Genomic DNA, 23,982 nt, shown 5'->3' with positions numbered 1-23,982 from the left:
TAGAGGGAACATCATTCGGTGCAGAATTGCTCTTCCAATACAAATTATTATACAAAGCACTGGTGGGATTCTCCTCAAATGTGGGAGAGTATTCTCAAGCTTGGAACTCCTTTGAACCATGTTCCTAGAGAGGCTTTTAAAGCACCAGAAATCAAACAATTTGCATTTCACTTTTCTGGGTTATTTTCTTTCTCTCAACTGGACTAAACGAAACCATCATCTCCCAGGGAATCAGACTCCCACATGTTCTCAGGGACCTTTTCTTCCTTTCTTTGTTCTTGCCCAACTCCAGGAAAAAGTGAAATGTGAAGGGTCTTTATGAGCTAACCCAGAGAACGATTGTTCTCCACCTTTGTGTGAGAGCAGGAGGTGAGAGGGCACTTGTTGCTGATTAAGCCATTCAGCTCTAGTTGATGCCTGGTTTGTACTTAGAAACCCAGCCAGATCTAATCAGTTTCTGCTGCTTTTTTGTTTTAGTTTTGTTGTTGTGGAAACTCTTTGGCAGGTTACTTTAGCGAGGGAGGGACCATTGAAACACAAAAATATTTTTATGCTGTTCAGCTGTTGTTGTTTCTGTAAAAACAGTGGCAAACTTGGAAGCTCTCTAAAGGAATGGGTCTAGGGGGCCAATGAGAAGCAACACATCCCAATGGCTACTGGGTGAGGGAAATAAGCCATCAAGGGTTGGGATCTCTGGCATCTTTTGCTTCTGATTCCCCTGGGTGGTGGTTCAGCCAGGGTTCCATGTTGAGCTGCTCATAGAGTCAAAAGGAGGTGCTGAGAAGGACCACATATTCAGCTTTCCCTGCCCCTCCTTCCAGGGAAATATTCTGATCTGGCTTGAAAGATTTAGCCAAAGAGACCAAGCACCTTTGCAGATAGGCTTGTCTTCCTAGGTTAGAACTCTGCTGGCTTCATTTGGAAAGCCGCCATCTAAACTCACCAGCTGGACCTCGATCCTTCCCTAGCCAGTTAGCATCTCTTTAGCTTTCCGGGTTTCAATTTTCCCGGTGGTCAGTGATGTGTTTCATACAGGCTCTCAAGATGCCTCATTGGCTAAAAGAGAGTACGAAGAGGCCAGTGAGGGATTGTTACCAGTCAGAGTTGGGAATCGGTACAGTGGCCCATGTTTCTTTCTGTCCGAAGTATTCCATTCATGACAATAAGCTGGAAATTTGCCCTGGGAATCGTAAACAAAGCTGTGATGGATGAACTTGGGAGCGTCTGGCTGGGGTTTTGAGTCCCCAGGAGACAAGAGCAAAGTGGTCCTTGTCATGGTGGTGAGGTAATGGGAAACCTGGCATGGCAGTGATGCCCTCATGGGCAGTCAAACAAATGTGGCAGAGTCCTGGTCTCAGCACTGACTGGAAAGGAATTGACGCAAACCAACCATTGACTGCTCCAATAACCCTATCTATAACCCTGGATCTAATGAGGTTTTTCAAATGAACTTTGCTTTTGGACAATGTGCCACTTAATTGTCAGATTTAAATTGCCTGTCGACTATCTGTGAGTGAGTGTGTGTGTGTGTGTGTGTGTGCGTGTATGTATTTTGCTTGTACACCTGCTTGAGCGGCTGGGCTTACATGTTGATTTCTATCCTCTCGGACACTGAAGTATATTAGAGATCTAGTGAAAGTAGCTCTGTGAGTCCTAATTCTGTTAGGGGAAGCTGGACCCCAAACTGGGCTTGGTTTTGGACAGAATTTGAGCTTCAAGGAAGAGTTATTCATGTTCTCCAGATGGCGAGGGGCAGAAGGGGAAGTGGAGAATGGGAAGCACTCTTCTACTGACCATAACTAGAAGCCAATCCACCGCCAGGAACTCAGTTATTCTCAAGATGCCTGATTGCGAAGGGATGCGTTTGCCCCATTTCCAGAGCTGCCAGTCTTGTCTGCCCCACCGACCCAGGGACTCAGGGGAAAATCTAACCGAATGTCTGCGGGCCTCCCAGGCAGCTCCCCACCAGGTCTCTTGGGGGCATTTTCTGCACCATACTCTCGCTCTGCTCACTCCAGGATCTGCCACAGGCTCCCTATCTCCCACGCGTCTTACTGCATAGTGAAATTGAAATCAGAAAATGTATTTATTGCCTGAAAATGAATTTTAAATGAACCTTGTATGAAATGGGATCCTGGCAGCCAGTTGACTGTAATTTGGAAAGTGAACTGTATACACAAATGAATATCTTTGGGATTCTTCTCTTTCGATGATGCTTACAGCAGATATTTTTAATTTGTTCGTAGGTTTGCCGGGCACAGCTCCAGACCTAGAAAAAAGAAAGCAAATTTTTGGGCAAAACTTTATACCTCCAAAGAAGCCAAAAACTTTCCTCCAGCTAGTCTGGGAAGCGCTACAGGACGTGACTCTCATAATCTTGGAAATTGCAGCCATCATATCTCTGGGGCTTTCATTTTACCATCCTCCTGGAGAAGGAAATGAAGGTAAAGATATGTTTATGATACTTCTCAACTTTGAGGGTGATATAAGATTATTTTTTTCCTTGATGGCTCACAAAGCGGGCTGTTAAACACATTTTGATTTTCTTTGCAATTCTCTCTCTTTTTTTGGTTTATTGGGACACGGGATTAAGGGCGGGGGTGAATGTGAATATCATTGTCAGGCTGCCTCCGGACATTACAAAATCTCCACACTTAGGAAAGCTTCTTTTCAAATGCCTTTTTGATTATACTGGGAATATTTGCAGTTTTCTCTTTGCACTGCTAATAGCTTGAATTTGTCTAGCACTTTCATTTTTCCAAAGGGCTTTCCCATCAATTTTCACTTTACCCTCACAACATCCCTTTAAGAGAAGAGATAGGTAGTACTTCCTACTTCTCCAATGAAGAAATAGAGGCTCAGGCTAGTCCAGTGACTTGGCCTTAGTGACTGAACAGGCCAATGGTAGAACTGGGCCTAGAATGCAGATTTCGTACTCTCTCAAGCCCTTAGTGTAGTGCTGCACACACAGTAAGAGCTCAATAAATAGCACTGATTGATGGATTGGTCTCCTGACTGGAAGACCTATGCATTTTCCATGAGACCATGTCCCCCTAAAGGCCTTACTTTTAGAGAGCATCCAGGATGAAATGGGAGCGGGTCTATGGTCGGGGGAGTGGGGAGGGTCTGACTCATACAGCATTCATAGGGCTCCCATCCCATCCCTGCCCTGTAAGTGCTGTCAAGCTGCCCCACCTGCCTTAGGTCTAAGGTGTCTGCCTGCTGATAGGAGTCTGACCATGGTGACCCCAACCTTTATTGGGGTGGAGATTGGGAGAGTAAGAGGCAGAGGAGAAGGGATAGCAAACGTGGAGGGGCATTAAACCCTTCTCCTTTCTGAAGGGAATGCCCAAGATAGCCTAAACTGAATGCTGCAGACAAAAGGTGGCTCTTGGCTGGGAGCACCTTGGGGAGGGCAGATACTATCAGCTGACAATTTAACCTTTCGCTTCTGTCCTAGAGTGGCACAGCTGAGCAAGAATTCCTCTGGGGGAAGCTGAGAATGACTGTGAATAATGCCCCGTGCTATATATAGGCTTGAATGCTTTTCCATTTACATTTTTATTTAGTTCCTTTTGGCAAAACTCATCAGAGACCTTCCCTTCCTTTTCCTTCATACCTCCTCTAAAATGTGCAGAATGTCAAGAACTCATGCGTTCCTACGCTGTTAACTCTTTCCACAAGCAGTTCTATTTATCCTTACAGATGGTTTGAAGGTGAATTCCTTGTAGGCTGTGGTCTACAATCCGTAGAGAAGCAGCATGGTCTAGTGGGTAGAGCACAGGCCTGGGAGTCAGAAGGACCTGGGTTCTAATCCTGACTTCACCCCTTGTCTGCTGTGTGATCTTGGGCACGTCTCTTGACTTCTCAGTGCCTCAGCTACCTCATCTGTAAAAAGGGGATTAAGACCGTGAACCCCATGTGGGAAATGGACTGTGTCCAACCTCATTATCTTGTATAATCATAGTGGTATTTGTTAAGTGCTTATTCTGTGCTAGGCACTGTACTAAGCACTGGGGTGGATACAAGCAAATTGGATTGGAGAAATAAAATGACTTGCCTGAGGTCACACAGCAGACAAGTGGCAGATCCGGGATTAGAACCCATGACCTTCTGACTCACATGCCCATGCTCTAGCCACTGCACCATTAGTACAGTGCCTGGCACATAGTAAGTGCTCAACAAATACCATTAAAAAATCCCTAAACACAGTGTAGTCAATCTATCAAACTTATTGAGCACTTACTGTGTGCAGAGCACTGTACTAAGTGCATGGGAGAGTATAGTGTAACAGACTTGGTAGACTTGCCTCTGCCTAAAACATTAGTGATGCTTTTTCCCTGAAATTTGCTCATCAAGGAACCATAACCACATAAGCATAACCACAATATTTCCATTTGTCACTGTCCCCTGGAGGCATATTGCGGGACCCTTAATCATCACTATTCAAGAATTGTTTGTGAATGAAACCCCTCATACTCAACAGCTGGGCCCATGACAGTAATGATGAAACAGAAACACCAGCAAAATCCATCTTTTTTTTCTCCTGGCCTTCCCAGAGTGGCAGAGCCTGGCCACAGCAGGGTTGCAAGCTGAATCGGTAAAGTGCCTACTAGGCTGGTCTCAAAACAGAGACGGAGGCAGCCAATTCATTCTGACCATTTCAAAGAAACACACACTTCTGATCTTTCATTCAGTTGCCAAATGCAAAATTAGCAACTGGAAATTCTGCTGCAGAAATAACATGGGTGCTGTTGTAGAAGGAATAGCATTACAACTGGTCCCGGGAGCAGGGCATCCAGTTTGCAGTTTCCCCCGGAGGCTGTAAGCTCTTTAATAACCACAACAACAACAATAATAATAATAATAATAATAATTGTGGTATTTGTTGTGGGCAGGGATTTCATCTACCAACTCTGTTATACTCTTCCAAGTGCTTATTACAATACTCAGCACCCAGAAAGGGCTCAATAAATACCATTGATTGATTGATTCAATATTTGTCATTGAGGATATGTCTGACGTTCAGCTGGCCTCACTCAAGGTCCAGGAAATAAGATCCTATAAAAATGGAAATGATCCAAAAAACACCCCAAAAGCTCATCACCATCACCCAAATCAGAAAACGTTTGGCAAGTGATATTTACCTAGTGGGGATTGTTAAAAACCTATACATTCTTTAATACTTGGTGTTGCAGAGTGCGAGGGAGGCAGTAAATGCAGGGCAGTAGAAAAACCAGGAAAGCTGAGGACCACTCCTTTGTGGAGAAGAAACTTTCATGTGTGTTTTCTAACCAGTTTCTCCTTTTTCTCATTTACTCTACTCCTTCGACACATTAATGCCATTTTATGACAGGTTTTTCCACTTGTTCTCTTATTCCAGTGTTTTTCTCAGAAGCTTTACTTTCTTCTCTTCCCTCCCTCCCACAGCCCTCCAGGTATTCATCTGACTGTTTGATTCCTCTCCTTTCTCACCCATTCCTTCCCTGTTCTTATTTCCTTCACTCTGTTTTCTCACTGTCCTGAAATTGGCTCCAAAACATTTTTTCAGTTTCACATTAGCTTGTGGTCTTTCCTACTTTCCCAAGATACCTCTGCCTTCTTATTCTTCCCTATTTTCCTACTGCCCCCCCCTTTCTAGGTACAAATTTCTCCAATTTCTACCTTGCTGCCATTCAGTTCCTGTTAACCTCATGCTATCTGCTCTTCAGCTTAGACTAACCCAACAATGACTGCAAACTGAACCAGCTCCTCCTCTCCAAGTAGCATCACTCCCATCCCCCATCCTCTCAATGTCCTTCCTCCACCCATAATAGATGGTCACCCTAGCCCAGGATTGGCATTTGATCCCATTCTGCTGCTGGGGTTTGTCAGCCAAGAGGTAGGGCTGGGGTTCTTTGTTTTCACCTCTGGGACTCTTCAGTAGATTAATGTAGAGACTGTTCCATCCCCACATCCAGCACAAAATGCAGTCACCATTATTCAGCAGGAAGTCCCTCTGGGTGGGAGAACCTGCAGGGTTAGGTACAGGAAGCACGGAATACTGGATCCCACTGGATGAGACAGAGAGGGTGTGGACCCCCTTGGGAATTCTCTGTTTAGCAAGCATCTCCAGAAGGAGGGATTATCATCTCCTATCCCCAGGCCTAAAGAAGAGTATTGGAGATCAACTATCACACTCTGTGGCTGGTCATGGCTTGTGGGATCGGAAGAAAGATGGCTTAACTGTCAGACTGAGCAAGATGGCTTCCTTCTGTCTTCTCCCTCTATTTTCCTATCCTGATCTTTCAAAGCAGAACTTTGGGGGCTTGCCTTTGTAGCTTTGACTTTTTATGGTATTTGTTAAGCACTTATATGTGCCAGGCACTGTGTTTAGTGCTGGAGTAGATACAAGCTGTGGGCCCGCTGTTGGGTAGGGACCGTCTCTATATGTTTCCAACTTGTACTTCCCAAGCGCTTAGTAGAGGGCTCTGCACACAATAAGCACTCAGTAAATACAATTGAATGAATGAATGAAAAGCTAATCAGCATTGCTTAATGGTTAGAGTACATGGCTGGGAGTCAGAAGGGTGAGAGTTCTAATCCCTGCTCCACCACCTGTCTGCTGCATGACCATGGGCAAGTCACTTCACTGCCTCTGTGCCTCAGTTATCTCATCTGTAAAATGGAGATTAAGACTGGGAGCCCCATGCCGACAGGGACTGCATCTCACCTGATCAACTTGTATCTACCTCAGCACTTAGCAGAGTGCCTGGCACATCGTAAGCACTTAACAAATACCATAAAAAAAGGGTGGACACAGTCCATGTACCACGGGGAGCTCACAGTCCTACTTCTCATTTTTACAGATGAGGAAACTGAGACACAGAGAAGTTAAGTGATTTTCTCAAGGTCACAAGTGGTCAAGTAAGGATTAGAACCATAAGCAGCATAGTCTAATGGAGAGACCACAGGCCTGGGAGTCAGAAGGGCCTGAGTTTTAATCCCAACTCTGCCAAATGCTTACTGGGTGACTTTGGGCAAGTCACTTAACTTCTCTGTGCCTCAATTTCCTCAAATGTAAAATGGGGATACCTGCTTAAACCGTGAGCCTCATGTGGGACAGGGAGCGTGTCCAACCTAGTTAATTTGTACCTACCCCAGTGCTTAGAACCGTGTTTGTCACATAGTAAGCACTTAACCAATTCCCTAAAAAAAAATCCCAAAACCCAGGTCCTTCTGACTCCCAGGCATTGACTCTATCCATGAGGCCACACTGCTTCTCTTTGTTGTCATGCTAGAAACAGTCAGAATGAATCCCTGGCTTGGTGAATTCTCTTTGGCTTCTCAGGAAGAATATACAGCCAAGTTATGAATAAGAAGACTCCCAAATTTCATCCGTTTGGCATACAGATATGAAACAATGGAAGAGTCCAGTGTAAGGCCCCAGGTGCCGTCCCTGTCCAATAGGCTGCTACAAATCCGTGACTTGTATGTGTTATCTCTCTCCTCTTCTTTTTCTTAGCCCAGGAGAGTTGTGCTCTGTATATTCAGCACAAAGTGGGTGGATTACACCACTGTCCCTAGGGACCTGAACCAACTCTATGCTGTAACGATAATCTTTTCATTTTAAAGAGAAGACACGTGCAGGTGCTGTATGAAACCCAAGAGGCTCAGATCATAAAAAATATAATTGCTAGGTCAGATCCACCCTCCACTCAGCCCTGGATTGTGTTTCCATCAGTGGCACCAAGACACTTAGAGGAACTATATGCTGGAGGGCTCAACAAATACCATCTATTGATTGATTGATAGGCTGCCCTCCTGGGCATCCACCCTCATGGTTGCCCATGGACCATCCAGCACCCCCTACTTTTCCCTCTTTATTCCTGGTTTTCCGTCTAGTACTCCTTTACAAACCATCCATCCCTGAATCTATCCACACACCATTTTTATGGTATTTGTTAAGCACTTACTATGTGACACAAGCTACTCAGGTTGGACACAATCCATGTCCCACATTTATTCATTCATTCATTCAATCGTATTTATTGAACACTTACTGTGTGCGGAGCACTGTACTCAGCTCTGGGATCACAGTCTTAATCCCCATTTTACAGATGAAGTAATTGAGGCACAGAGAAGTTGTCACTTGCCCAAGGTCACACAGCAGACAAATCGCAGAGTCAGGATTAGAACCCAGGTCCTCTGACTCCAAGACCCATGTTCTATACACAAGGCCAGCTGAGCCTATTGATATGTTGGGCCTGCTTAATTTACAAGGTGTCAAATTGCTATGTGAAAAAGTGTTTCCTTCTCTTTTGATCTGAAAAGCTCGGCCGAAGCCTTTCAGGGAAGTCCCAGACTGAGCAGCTGCTACTCAACAAATTTAGTCTTGTGAAAGACTCTTCATTGATCCCATTTTCAGGCCAGATTATGGCTTTACTCATTTCTGAGCCTGGCCTCCAGGGAAGAGCTGGCAGATGCTACTCTGATTATCATCTTAAAACTTTGGTGTACAAACATCTACCCAGTACTTAATGTGTTACTGCTTGAAAGGCTTAAAGAGAAATTCTGAGAATCCTCTCACTTTTTCATGCTGTTTAGTTCCCATGGAAATAGGCACCAGTTCAGGCAGAACAAAAACCAGTGTCAGTTAAAAACTTCTTTGGGTCCCCAAACACCTGGCTGACTTGGGTGGAAAAAATCCTTTCATTTTCCCAAAGAGAATTTCAAACTGAAGGCTTTTCCCTTGCCTGACCAGGTAGGCAAAGTACCTTAAGTCTTTTTCCCAGGTCCTGCAGTTGTATTGTCTTTTGTGCCAATTATGCACATAGTTTGAAAAAAAATCAAGAAGCTGCAGAAATCAGATTTGAAATGTAAAATATGCATTGGCCCTACCCAGTCAATCAATTGTATTTATTGAGTGCTTACCCTGAGCAGAGCACTGTACTAAGTGTTTGGGAGATTACAATACAGTTAGTAGACACTATCCCTGCCTTCAAAGAGCTTAAAGTCTAGCAGGAGAGAAAGGCACTAAAATAAATTACAGGCAGGGGAAACAATCAAGTTTAAAGATATGTACTTAAGTGCAGTGGAGGCAAAGAGGTGTGGCAAGTATCTAAGTGCTTAGTGGATGAGGATTCAAGTGGATAGAGGATGCAGTGGGGGGAAATAGGGAAGATAAAAGATTGGTCAGGGAAAGTTTCTGGAAAAGATGTGATTTTGGTAGGGCTTTGAAGATGGGTAGAGCAGTAGTCTTTTGGATTATCTTCTATCTACCCCAGCATTTAGTATAGTGCTTGGCAAACAGTTAGTGCTTCACAAATATCACAACTATTATTATGATGAAGGGGGATTGAGTTCCAGGCAGGAGGGAGGGGCATGAGCAACAGGTTGCTAGAGAGAGAGAGAGACAACATCGAGGCACAATAAGTAGGCTGGTTTTAGAGTAGCAAGCATGTGGGCTGGGTTGTAGTGGGAAAGGAGCAAGGTTAGGTGGGAGTGGGAGAGCCTTAAACCTGACGGTCAGGAGTTTCTGCTTGATATAGAGAGATGGGCAATCATTGGAGTTGTTTGAGGAGTGGGGGGTTGAATGGTATTTTACAAAAATGATCTGGGCAACAGAGTGAAGTTTTGCCTTGTGAGGGGCAAGGCTGGAGAAAGGGGAGTCAGCAAGAAGGCTGATGCAGTCAAGATGGGATATAAAGAAGTAACTGGGCTAGTGTTGAGGTAGTTTGCATGGAAAAGAAAGGTCAGATTCTAGAGATGTTGCAAGAAAAGGTCAGACAGGAATTCGTGACTGACTGAATGTAGATGTTGAAAGACAGGGAGGAGTGAAGGATAATGCCAAGGTCTTTAGCTTGTGAGACAGGGATTGTGGTCATATTGTCAAAGTCGGTGAAGAAGAGGGTTTGGGAGGGCAGATGAGGAGTTCAGTTTTGGTGTCTGTGAGTTTAAAGGAGCAAGAGCAAGTGAGGCCATTATCAAGAGAAAGTTGTAGAAGAAAGCCAGGTCTCATTGATGGCCAGGAAGTGAAATGACAGGGATAGGAAGAAGTCCAAGATGAAAGGGAGTCTTTCCATAATACACAGGAGATTCCAGAGACCTCTACAAAATGGAGTTGTATAGTGAATGGGTGAGCCCACTGTTGGGTAGGGACCGTCTCTATATGTTGCCAACTTGTACCTCCCAAGCGCTTAGTACAGTGCTCTGCACACAGTAAGCGCTCAATAAATACGATTGAATGAATGATGGAAGAGGAGCATCAGGGCTGGTAATTCACTGGATTAAGATGATGATGGTATTTTCCTGCAGCAAGCCATTCACTCCCTCCTCCCTAGACAAAAGGAAAATCAGAATGCATTCAGTTGTGTTTGGGGCTGCTGCTTGACTTTCCTTATGCTCTGCCTTGTGGCCAGAGTGGCAAAGAGGCTTTTGAACATGTGCTTGTTTACAGAGCTGGGCTGAGTCAGCACTCTAATGGCAGGAGAAAGTGGTACAGATTCCCCATTTCTCTGCCTCCTCTCTGCCATTTACAGAGCTGGGCTGAGTCAGCACTCTAATGGCACGAGAAAGTGGTACAGATTCCCCATTTCTCTGCCACCTCTGCCATTCCAGCCTGAAGTCTGTTCTTCACCCCATCCTCCTCCTCCTTTCTACTCACCCCAGTTTGAAGCCCCACTTTAGATGTCATAACTCAGCCTGCAGAAATGGAATTCAGGAGAGAGAGAGAAAAAAAAAACTAAGCTGGAGACCTCTCTCACCTCCTAGCCCCTTTCCTCATGCATTTCTCTCATGAAGTTCTGTGAACCCTCCAGCAAATTGAAGGGAAATGGGGACAATCCATTCCAGGAAGAAGAAAGAGTTTTTCATCTTTTACTGCCCTTATAGCTAGCTTCTTCAGGGATTCAAAGTATTTAATTCCCCTCCACCACCCAACCTGGAAAAGTATATTTGAAGTAAACCATCCTCCGAGGTTCTGACTGAATCTCCACATCCTTGAAACATTCCCAAAATCAATTTGCAAAGTCCTTTCACCTGATTGGGGTAGCTGGAGCAGTTGGGCAGAGAGAGGAGCTCAGCCTATCTGAGGAGATATAAAGCCAACATCAGGGACTAGAAATAGGCATGTGGCTACCTCTCAGTGGTCTCGTTGTTCTCCATCTCCCGTAATCAGGAATATTCCTTTTCTCACTGTTGTTCCTTCACCAGTTAAGAAAATACATTCCTGGCTAATATAGGTCTTGTTTTTGCCTATCTCCCTAAAGTCTTACTTTAATTAAAAACATTTGCTTCCACTTCATTCATTTGGCTTGTTAGTGTCTCTGGTTATTTCTCTATGTGAGTAATCACTCATTTAAATAATCAAAAAGAATACTGAGAGAGACAGACCCCCGGTTTTCTGTAAAGCAGGAGGAATGAAGATGTTGCTGTAGGTGGTCATGCCTTTGGTAGTGTTTTCACAGGTGTTATCACAGTCAAGCTGAATCCTGAAAAACAGTCTTGCAAATTACTACTTGCCCCAAATAAGTAGGAGTTCAGGCTGGATGAGTAGAATGGGCAAGTAGAAAAGAAGGTTTTTGCAGTTATTCTACTGTAGTGAAGGCTGGAAAACATTTTTAGAAAGGGGAGATGTGTGTGTGTGTGTGTGTGTATAGACAGACATTAATATAAGTATGTGGCTTGGGGGGAAGATCTTGGTCCTGGGAGGCAGAAGGACCTAGGTTCTAATCCTGCCACTTGACAGCTGTGTGACTGTGGGCAAGTAACTTAACTTCTCTGTGCCTCAGTTACCTCATCTGTAAAATGGGGATTAAGACTGTGAGCCCTGCGTGGGACAACCTGATCATCTTGTAACCTCCCCAGTGCTTAGAACAGTGCTTTGCACATAGTAAGCACTTAATAAATGCCATCATTTTTATTATTATTACAGTGTCTGGTACATAGTAAGCACTTAATAACAGCCATTTAAAAAAATAAGTAAATTGCAGAGATGAAGTGCTAAGCATCATGATGCTCCAAAACATAGGTTCACAGTTTGAAAACTAGGTCCCATGCATTGTTGTTTTGCTTGAGACTCAGAAACCACAAGGTTGATGTTGTTTTGAAACATGTCCAGCACATTTGACCAGTCCAAATAGGATTGCAGCTGTTATCTCTAGTATGTCAAGGCTGCAGTGGTTTTTTCAAAAGTTCAGACTTTATTTAACTTTAAAGTTCATACCAAGCTAAAGATCTATTAAATTGTGATGTTCAACCTTCTCCCTGGCAGTTAAACCTGGACAGGAAGACCTCCTTCTCCAGGAAGTCTTCCCTGATCAAGTCACAACACCTAAGGCACGCGACTCCAACAACTACACTTAGTACTTTATTTCCATCCTCAGTGATCGTGTCGATATACGTATTTTTATTTATTTACATATTTCATTTAGATATCTATGTATTCAGTTATTTGTTCAGCTGTTTTGTCCTGATGTATTTGTACTGCTTTATCATTGTTCTTCCTCCAGTTTTTGCCATCTGTAAATCATTTTGTCACTCTCTTCCGTTAGATTGTAAACCTCTAGAAGGCAGGGAGCCATACCCAACACTCAGTAGTAACTCAATCATTACCGCTAAGGGGGAGAAGAACATGTGCCCTGGAAGGGGAACAGTAATAGATCCAAGGAAAGTCTGTTTACCCTGGATTTGTTTTGCTTGTTACCTTAAGAATATATTAAATATGGTAGAGAGCCTTGATCTTGGTGTCTGCCTGCAGTATTTACTGGGGGAGAAGTTCTGGTTGTTGAGGAGACACAATCTGGGGAGCCATGGGTGGGAACCCTTTGTCCTCAGGCTTCTTGCAGCCAGCCCAGGGAAAGGGGTAGTCCCCGATGACCTCTACACCTTTGGGGAGACACCTTAGGCCGTAGAATGGTGGCAGCAAGAGGGGGTGCAGGGACTTGGAGTGCAGTGGAGACACCCTAAAACCTGCGGTGGAATGAGAAATACGGAGGGTTTTAAGACCCAGTGAGGCTGATCGGCATCTAGGCACTGCTACAGTGATTCTGAGGTCTCTTTTGGCTAGGATTCAGGGCTGAAAATCCCCAGTAATCAAGTGGAAACTCAAACTCTGTACCATTGGCTCTAAAGCACTCATTCAGCGCACCCCCTACTACCTTACTTCACTGATTTCCTACTATAACCCAGCCCATATACTTCACTCTAATGCCAGCCTACTCACCGTGCAATCCATTTCTCCACCAAGCCCTTCCCCACATCCTCCCCTGGCCTGGACCTCCCTCCCCCTTCATATCTGACAGACCATCACTCTCCCCACTTTCAAAGCTTTATTGGAAGGACTTCTACTCCACGAGACCTTCCCTAAGATCTCCTTTCTATTACTTCTTCTCCCTTCTGTGTCACTCTTGCACTTGGATCTGTACCCTTTAATCATTTGATATTCACCCCACCCTCAGCCCCACAGCACTTATGTGCATATCCATAATGTATTTTATAATGTCCCTCTCCCCCTCTAGACAGTAAAGGTGGGCAGGAAAGGTGTCTACTGACTCTGTTGTATTGTCCAGCGCTTTGAACAGTGCTTTGCACATAGTAAGTGCTTAACAAATACCATTATCATTATTATTATTACTCTCCCAAGCATTTAGTACAATATTCTGCACACAGTCAGTGCTAAGGAAATACCATCGATTGATTAAGTAATTATCCCACTTCTTGCGAAGTTTCACCAGCACCACCTTTACGCCATACTCAACATCGAATGGCAGGCCAGAATAACCACTAAAGCTGAAGTCCTGGAACAGAGTCAACTCACTAACATTGAATGGCAACCCAGATCCTCTGGATAGGGCAGGTGAGAAGAATGGGTGATAACAGCATTCTCTTGCAGCAACTATCTGATGAAGTAAAGTGCATTCCTTGAGGGAGATTGGGATTCTAAGAGCCTGCCCTGAAAACAGTGACAGGCCCTGAAAACAGCGGCAGACCCTGAGAGCAGCCAACGAAGGAACAATCGTTAAGCACACTATGTGTCGAGAACACTCAGTCATGCACTAGTCTTTTCAACCACACCTGCTGCACTAAGGCATCTGTAGCCTCAGCTTTGATAATGAAGGACAACTGGATATATTAGGTTTTGTTTATCCCTTCATCCAGTTCCCACATTCCCTTCTCTCTACAGAAAAAGAAAAAAAGGTTCTGAAGCCATCCCTCCCATTTTGAGGAGAGCCTATTTCATCATCATCAAGTGGTGCTGATGCTCTATCAAGGGAGTTTGGGTGTGGGGGAGAAAGAGCCCCTCTTGGAGGCTCACATTAACAACTCATAAACTTCTCCAAAGAAAATAAAAACCTGGAGTAGATTTAGAGCTAGGGAAACCCTGGAGGCGATAATTTGGCTGAACTCAGAGTAGTTTAATGGGGCTACTTAGGTGTTGGAGCTTTTAATAGGCATACTGCAGATGATAGATTCAGCTTGATTCATAAAAAAAAATTGCTGCTGAGGGCGTGATGAGATTTTCCCTAGGAAGTTGCTGTGTGGGTGTAAAACCGCACAAGGTGTTCTGAGGGTAAAAATAGAAATGTGTAGGCTGGACAGTTGCTTGGAGGTGTGTGCTGGAGAAGGGGTTTGCTCAGGATACAGCTGCTCTGTGACTCCCTATTTTAGGACTTTCCCCTGATAATCTGATTAGTAATTATTGGATGAATCCCTCTGTGAATTATTGCCCTCATCAAAGCTGTCCTTTAAAATGGCTCCTGCATTTATTACATGTAGAGAGATGTTTTTTTCTTTTCATTTTTCCAAAATTTGTTTCTCAAACCCTTCTAAGTTTCTCTCATTTAAAAATCATCCTACATGCACAGAGAGACCTATGTGTTGATTGAAGACAGGGAAGCTAGCATGATGGCCGAGTCACCCAAGCATCCAACCTGAACTCCATGCAGCTGTTGTCCTGAATCCCAGCAGTGAAGCTTCAGTCCTTCATCCTTTCAACCTCCATGTGTTTACCTGAATTTTCTAGTGGTGGGGACCTTTCCTAGCCCCCAGCAAACCTGGAATCAGGTCATCTCCCCCTCTCATGGCCTGATTCCTAGCCCGGAATGTTTTTCCCCTTCACTCAGTCTCCGCCTTTTCCTCTGCTGCACCTCTGGGACCGTAACTAAAGATCACTTCTTAGATGCAAAGGAGTCAGAGAGCTTGTGAATGATAAAATCACCCAGATTTGCTCATAAATCATTTCATATGTGGTTCCTACCCAGAGGAAATGGTAGAGAAAAACATTTCTTTTTGGGTAAATCCCTGATGACATAAATTTAGCTCAAATTGCTAATGGTTCAAATGTCTAGTGCCTCTAGGACTGAGACTAAAGCAGACAGCTATCACACTCACACATACACACACACACTTTCTAGAACGCAGTCTAACCACCAGCACTGAAGCAATTCTCATCACATCATACCTTTCCTGCATGGGCTATGTGAGGAAAATGGATGACAGCGGGATACTCCAACAACTGCTCTGTGTAGTGAGCTAAAAATGAGGTAATCATAGAAAAGGTGGGCAGAAGGAGCTCTTTAAAGGAACAGTGAAGCAAAACCTCAAACAAAGTGGCATAGCAGGATAGAGTTGGCAGGCAGCCACTGAAGACAGGTCAGCTTAGTGTGCAGCGATCAGAAATGGGCTCTTACTCTTAGAGAAAAGGCTTTGGAAGAATCGTGACACCAACAAGACCAAAAAAGAGAGCAGCATCTGTACTGTGGGTAAAAATTGCAACAGTGCAGTAAGGGGCCATTTTTATGTGCACACTGCAGAAGGGAATGTCTGTCACGCATCACTCTTATCAGTCACACCCGCACCCACTAATAAAATCTCATCAATTTCATCTTTGAACTCAAAGGGGACAACACACACATATGTATATATTTATGTATTTGTGTGTGTATGTACGTGTGTCCTTTGAGCAACTGTCTATATGTGTGTGTTTCAGATAATGCTGCTGACAAGTCTAAAATGGCACTGACAATTTTGACTTCATTTTACATACATGAAAACTGACCCTTAATGTGCTAATGTATTTAGTTTTTACAGTGCTTGGAGCTGTTTCTCTTTTTGTCTCTTTGTTCTCAGAACACTCTCAGAATTTCTGCTCAAGAAGAGCCATCCTTTCTTGATTGCAGTGTGCAAGCCTGATCTGTCTCTCAACTTTAAGCTATCTCGCCACAGTATCTGAAGTTTTGTTTTACCGTGTCCTTAAAGCACTTGCTCTGCCCCTCTTATTTTCATTCATTCCATTTCAGCTCCCAAGACAGCACCTGTGTGGGTATCTACTGAATTTCAGCCTAGCTAGGGTGAGGTGCGCATAGCTTCAGTGCTAGTACAATGCCTTTGTTCCAGGATTTTGTTATTTGCAAACCTGTCTTCTCGTTTGACTTTGAGTAAAGTCTGTAAGTGACACTTGTAGACTGATAAGAGCTGCCCACGATTTGGCTTTTGTGGAGAGTCCAAGTCTCACAAACACATAGATGATTGGTGTGGGCAGGGAATATGTCTACCAACTCTGTTGTATTATACTCTCCCAAGTGCACTAAGTACCCTCCCAAGTATAATACAGAGCATATAGAGCACCGTGCTCGATTGATTGATTGATTGACAGCACTACAGCCCCACTGACCTTCAGTTTGGTCTGTAGCCTGATGCACATTACTGCCACACTCTATTTGAGAGTCTCCCCAAGGATATGTTGGCCTTTTTACTTCTTTTTATACTGCCTTGTTTAGCCTTTCATTGTTGGGAGAGTGGGCTTGTCTAAGTAACGGAATTCTATAAGGGCATTGATTTCCAAGTGGCTGGATGTGGGTCGGGTCTCCTGGTGCAGGATGATAATTATCTTGATTTTCTTCAGATTTATTCTTAGTCCATAACTCTGGGCTGCTTCTGTAAGATGGTTTACAATTGTCAATGTGCCTTCTTGGGTGTGCCATAGAGTCCAGTATCAACTTTTGAATAACTATCTCTAGGACTGTAGATGATGCTCATAGCCTGTTGAGCTAAGTTACTCAAAATATCATAAAAGAAGCAGTGTGGCATAGTGGAAAGAGCACTGTTGAGCATTGTTGTCATCAAAAGTGTTTATGCAGCACTTGAAACATGGTGATAATGATGATGGTGGACTTTCCTGTCGTAAATGACAGACAAGCCTGTCTAGTCATGAAGACTTTGAGAGCAGGATCCTGCAAGGTGGTTATAGGGCTAGTGATTTGTGCTGTAACAATAATAATGATGGCATTTATTATGCACTTACTATGTGCAAAGCACTGTTCTAAGTGCTAGGGAGGTTACAAGGTGATCAAGTTGTCCCCAGGGGGGCTCACAGTCTTACAGATGAGGTAACTGAGGCTCAGAGAAGTGAAGTGACTTGCCCAAAGTCACACAGCTGACAATAGGCAGAGCCGGGATTTGAACCCATGACCTCTGACTCCAAAGCCCATGCTTTTTCCACTGAGCCACGCTGCTTCTCCACTAGCACTCATTCTTGTCAGCCATATTCCCGCTGGGATAGGGGGTGCAACAAGCAAGTAGGTGGGCATCATGGTGGCCATGCTGTGCCCTAGCATAAAAGAATGACTGACCAGGCAACAGCTGGAGTAGCCAGTTTTGTTGCCGCTACAGTCTTCCCTGCCCATATTAGCCAGTTATTTTACAGAATCCTGTCCATCATGAGAGGTGCTGAAGGTGTAAAAACCCTTCACCACTAGTGTTATAGCCCCAGCGGACATTGCCTAATCATCAATCAATCATTTTATTAAATGCCTACTGTGTGCAGAGCACTGTATGAAGCACTTGGGAGGGTATAATAGAGTTAGGTGTAATCCCTGTCCTCAAGGAGTTTACAGTCTACTTTTGGCTGTTTCACCCACCCTCATGGTGATGAGGTGAGGGTCAGGCTTTAGGATGGGGAACATATAGTAGAAGAAAAACACGTGGGCCCTGTCCTTGAGGAGCTTACAATATTATGAGGGGAAGAACAGTCTAAAAGAGGCAAATATACAGTAGGTAAAAGAGTAAGAGAATAGATATAGAAAACCCACAAGGAAGCAGCTAACTAAATAAATAAAAAATTAGGAAACAGGCACATGATGATAGTGGTATTTATTCAGCGCTTACTGTGTGCCGAGAACTCTGTACCAAGTGCTTGGGAGAGTACAACAGAGTTAGTAGACACATTCTCTGTCCACAAGGAGCTCCCAATCTAGAGTATAGCAGGAACGAAAACCATTCATTCATTTATTCATTCACTCAATCGTATTTATCAGTGCTTACTGTGTGCAGAGCACTGTACTAAGTACTTGGAAAGTACAATTCGACAACATATAGAGACAATCCCTACCCAACAACGGGCTCACAGTTTAGAAGGGGGAGACAAAACGAGTAGACAGGCATCAATACCATGTCTCCATATGTTGGCAGGTCCTCTATTTTTTGGAGGGCCTCATATTTTGATAGAAAAAGGGATGTTCAAGAGAAGGTTGAAGTTCATTCATTCATTCATTCAATCGTTTTATTCATTCATTCAATTGTATTTATTGAGGGCTTATTGTGTGCAGAGCACTGTACTATGTGATTGGAAAGTACAGTTCAGCAATTAGTGTTGAAGAGTTGTGACTTCTCCCCCTCTAGAACGTAAGCTCATTGTGGGCGGGGAACGTATCGACCAAGTCTGTTATATAGTTATATGTACTCTCCCAAAAGCTCAGTAAAGTGCTCTGCACACAGTAAGTGCTCAATAAATGCAATTGATTGATTGATCTTCCCTGCATTCTCTCTTTCTCAATGATGAGGGAAGCAACTTCAGTCCAAAGAGTTCCTGGGATAGTGTGTTTGGACATGGGATTAATAATGATTAAAGTAAGGGCCCAGAGCAGAGATCTGCCCCTTTGTTGTTTCCCCAGGCTCCTGGATGCTACATGGGGACCTCCACCCTCTCAGGGTCAGCCAATCAATCAATCAATCAATCAATCGTATTTATTGAGCGCTTACTATGTGCAGAGCACTGTACTAAGCGCTTGGGAAGTACAAATTGGCAACACATAGAGACAGTCCCTACCCAACAGTGGGCTCACAGTCTAAAAGGGGGAGACAGAGAACAGAACCAAACATACCAACAAAATAAAATAGGATAGAAATGTACAAGTAAAATAAATAAATAAATAAATAAATAAATAAATAAATAAATAGAGTAATAAATATGTACAACCATATATACATATATACAGGTGCTATGGGGAAGGGAAGGAGGTAAGATGGGGGGATGGAGAGGGGGACGAGGGGGAGAGGAAGGAAGGGGCTCAGTCTGGGAAGGCCTCCTGGAGGAGGTGAGCTTTCAGCAGGGCCTTGAAGGGAGGAAGAGAGCTAGCTTGGCCAGCCAACAAGTCCCTGGCCTCCTCTCCTAATCTCAGGTTCTAGTATTTTGGATGGGTCAGACCAGTCTAGGCACTGACCGTAGAGACCCAGTTTAAATTGCCATAGCTTCTTGGAACGGCCCTGACTCTCTGATTCATTCATTCATTCATTCAATCAATTGTATTTGAGTGCTTACTGGGTGCAGAGCACTGTACTAAGCACTTGGAAAGTACAATTTGGCAACAGATAGAGACAATCCCTACTCAACAACGGGCTCACAGTCTAGAAATGGGGAGACAGACAACAAAACAAAACAAGTAGACAGGCATCAATAGCATCATTAATAAAATAAATAGAATAATAAATATATACATATATACACGAGTGCTGTTGGCTGGGGAGGGGGGTATAGCAGAGGGAGGGAGTAGGGGCAATGGGGAGGGGAGGAGGAGCAGAGGAAAAGGGGGACTCCATCTGGAAAGGCCTCCTGTAGGAGGTGAGCTTTCAGTAGGGCTTTGAAGGGGGAAAGTGAGCTAGTTTGGCAGATACGAGGAGAGAGGGCATTCCAGGCCAGAGGTAGGACGTGGGCCAGGGGTCGATGGTGGGACAGGTGATAATGAGGCACAGTGAGGAGGTTAGCAGAAGAGGAGCAGAGTGGGCTGTAGAAGGAGAGAAGGGAGGTGAGGTAGGAGGGAGTGAGGTGATGGAGAGCTTTGAAGCCAATAGTGAGGAATTTTTGTTTGGTACAAAGGTTGATAGGCAACCACTGGAGATTTTTGAGGAGGGGGGTGACATGCCCAGAGCGTTTCTGTACAATGATAACCTGGGCAGCGGGGTGAAGTATAGACTGAAGTGGGGAGAGACAAGAGGTTGGGAGATCAGAAAGGATGCTGATGCAGTAATCCAGTCAGGGAGGATTATTTCCCTTTCTATTGTCCATCATTCTGATCACAAGTTCACTTTGTTGACACTTAGAGCAGTGTCTTTCCAGGGCTCTGCAGAACCTGCCAGGACCTGCTGGCCATTGGCTGGCAGAAGCAGGGGAAAAAACAATTTGGTTTCATGTCCTTTCTGAGTACCAACTAACCAGATTAAAAAAAAATACTGTAAATTATTTTCAAAAAAAAATTTCTACACGGTGCCATCTGGTGTCACTGAACTGAGAGAATTTCAACCTGGGGACTTAGGAGGAGAGTGAGAGTTTTGTGTCTAAAGTTGCCTCTTAGGGGGATATATTTAATCTCTGGAGCCAGGAGCACATGGCAAAAGAAAAATGGGCAAGAGATTTTTTCCTCATACCCTTAATCAACCCTGGGGTGGAAATTCTGATGAAAGCTTGTGCGTTTTCACTTCCTAACCCAGACCGTTTCTTTCTTTAATATTTTCACACTTGTCATTTTTCTTTGTGACAGAAAAATGAATATGTGTTTTAAAATGGAAAGATTATTTTTTCCCCAGCAACATAGATATGTTTCCTCAGTTCCTCAGGATGGGGGTTGGGGAATCTTAAAAGGTGATTTTGTCAAACCCTTGTTGACATTATGAGACTTAATTGTATTTTTAAAGATCTCCAGGAAAACAGATTCTCCAACTTTCCACTGCCATCCTTTCCAATGTTTTAACAGTATTTCACTTTCTAAAACCGCTTATTTTAAACTACCACGCTATAGTTAAAGCCTATTGTATCTTTTTCTGTCCTCAGTGGAAATGAATAGCAAATCCTCTAGGTAAGGACCGTTCAGATTCTTGAAGAGGGGTAATTGAATTGCCCCTCGGTCTTTTCTTCTTTGGTTTAAATAATCCCAGTTCTAGTTGCCTTTCCTCTTACTGCCTTTTTTTTAAAAAAAGTAGTTTTTATTAAGCACTTACTATGTGTCAAGGACTACTCTAAGTATTCACATAGGGCAGGGGTAGTGTCAGATCTGCTTGTACTGAATCTTCCCTAGTGCATAATACAGTTCTTGGCACTTAGTAAGTGCTTAACAATTATTATTAATATTATTATTATGCCTATATACTATCCTTTCAGCCATCACCTTGGCTGTCCTCTGATCCCTTTCCAAGTTTTTCATGTTCCTCTTTCAGTGACCACAGTACTTTGGTCTCAATCAGTCATTCAGTTGTATTTATCGAGCACTTATTGTGTGCAGAACACTGTACTAAGCATCTGGGAAAGTACCATACAACAGAGTTGGTAGACATGCTCTCTGCCCACAAGGAGCTTACAGTCTAGATGGGGAAACAGACATTAATGTAAATAAATTATAGATCTGTAAATAAGTAATACTAATAATAATAACTGTGGTATTTAAGTGCTTGCTATGTGCCAGGCAGTGTACTAAGCACTGGGGTGAATACAAGCAAATTGGGTAGGACACAGTCCCTGTCTCACATGGAGCTCACTGTCTCAGTCCCCATTTTATAGATGAGAAGGCCCAGAGAAGTGAAGTGACTTGACCAAGGTCACACAGCAGACAAGTGTCAGAGCCAGGATTAGAACCTTCTGACTCCCAGGCCTGTGCTCTATCATAGCACTGTGCCATGCTGCTTCTCGTGCCGTGGTCCACCAGATGCAGAGTGTGATGTGGAGTTAACTCCTTAATATTTGCATGCTACGCTCCTGTTTATGCTCCCTGGATTTTTCTTATTATTGTTTTTAGCTAGTATACTACATTGCTGATTCATAGTTTACAATCCAGTCAGACATTTGGCTGATTTTCATGTTCTTGATCTTCACTGGTCTGTTGGACTTCGTTTTCATTTTCCTGCCCCACTTCTACGTTTTCTCACTAACTCTTCCAAGTCTTCAATTCTGTTCCCTTCTCCTTGTGTCCTCCTCATCTCTTTCCTCCTGCTTAGTGCATATGGCCACTATTTGGGGATGACCCACACAATAGTGTACTTGTTATCATACTGTCCTAATAGTAATGATAATAATAATAATAATAATAATATGTTAAGAGCTTGTTATGTGCCAAGCTGTGTACTAAGTGCTGGAGTAGATACAAGATAATCAGGTAGGATACAGTCCTTGTCCCACCTGGAACAAACAGTCAAAGAGGGAGTGAGAACAGATGTTTCACCCCCATTTTACAAAAGAGGAAACAGAGACACAGAGAAGTTAAGTGATTTGCCCAAGGTCACACAGCAGGCAAATGCCAGAGCTGGACTTAGAGCCCAGGTCCTCTGACTCCCAGGCTCATGCTCTTTACACTAGACAATACAGCTTCTCATTTTGTATCTATGCACATTTTCCTCCCTCTCTAAGTATACTAGGTTTCACTGATCCTTACTGAGCTTCATTCTTCAAATTTAGGACACTCCTCCAATTTATGTAGGTCACTTCAGATTCAGAATCAGTCCTCTAAGCTGACAGTGGTCCTCCTCCCCAGCTTTGTATTTTCAGCAAACTCAATGAAAGTGTTCTCTAGCCCATCATTCAGGGTATTCATGAAAAAATCGAACACATTTGGTCCAAGATCCATTCTACAGGCCTCCCTTTTGAATCCCAAGGTTGATCGGGATTCGTTGATAATCATTTTCCCAACTGACTGTGGCCTACCGACTCTATTGTACTCTCCCAAGTGCTTAGTACAGTGCTCTGCACACAGTAAGTACTCAATAAATACCATTGATTGAGTGGTTTATTGGTCTGAATCATATATTTCCAGTTTATTAATGCGTATTTGCTTATAATTTGTGTACGAGTGTCTCCTCCTTTAGAGTGTAAAGTGTACTTCTCGAAGGTGGGGACCATGTCTTTTACTTCTATTATGTGTTTCTGAGGGTGCAGAACAATGCTCTGCACACACTAGGAATTGAATAAATGCTGCTGTTACTGCTGCTGATGAGCGTGTGGAACACAATCAGAAGCTTTGCTGAAGTCAAGAGGAATTACAGCTGTCTCTTCCTCACCCTGCTCCCCACCCCTCTGGCCAGGCTCATCACCTGGATTTAGTTTAGGCTGACAGGACTTGTCCTTTATGAAGCTACATGACTCTCTTAAAGGTTCTTTGCAAATAGAGATTTTAGGCTTTACTAGGTAGAGACGATAAACACCGAGCAGACCATGATCTAGTATGTAGCAGAAGGAAGGAACAGAGCAATCAATCAATCATGTTTATTGAGTGCTTATTATGTGCAGAGTGTTGTACTAAGCGCTAGGGAGAGTACAATACAACAGAATTAGCAGACACCCATAACGAGTTTATAGTCTGGAGGGATGAGTTTACAGTCTAGAAAGCTGAACTTAAAGGAAAGGGCCAGACGCAGTCAGGCGGGCCTTGCCTGATCTGAGAAGATCAATCTATCAGTGGTATTTATTGAGTGCTTACTGTGTGCAGAATACTGTACTAAGTGTTTGGTGCCAGTAGGGAGAATCTTAGTAGCCTGCTTTCCTGGTTGGCCCTAAAGACAGACCCACTGCTAACAGGGAACATAGCAGTTACAAGTGCTCTGCACACAGTAAGCGCTCAGTAAATACGATTGATTATGATACGAGCTTGCGGGTCCTATGGTTGATATTCTCTGCCAAAGGACAATTCTGTGGCAACTTGGCAATCGTAGTTTTTTCCCTGGTTGGGATGGAGTGAATTTTTA

At 43.7% G+C, this 23,982-nt stretch overlaps 1 protein-coding gene across 15 annotated transcripts in view; it reads left to right on the top strand.

Annotated features, from left to right (window-relative positions):
* Positions 1–23,982, top strand: part of ATP2B2 (ATPase plasma membrane Ca2+ transporting 2) — a 587,231-nt gene that overhangs the window by 454,107 nt on the left and 109,142 nt on the right. For all 15 annotated transcript variants that reach the window (XM_038740359.1, XM_038740349.1, XM_038740351.1 and 12 more), the window contains one exon: positions 2,247–2,444. In XM_038740359.1, the coding sequence (XP_038596287.1) occupies positions 2,247–2,444 (198 nt within the window). The remainder of the gene's footprint in view (positions 1–2,246; positions 2,445–23,982) is intronic.

This window comes from Tachyglossus aculeatus, chromosome X1 (assembly GCF_015852505.1).
Source record: "Tachyglossus aculeatus isolate mTacAcu1 chromosome X1, mTacAcu1.pri, whole genome shotgun sequence".
Taxonomy (NCBI): domain Eukaryota; kingdom Metazoa; phylum Chordata; class Mammalia; order Monotremata; family Tachyglossidae; genus Tachyglossus; species Tachyglossus aculeatus.
Note: the sequence above shows the minus strand (reverse complement) of the source record. Positions and strands in the feature narration are given on the sequence as shown.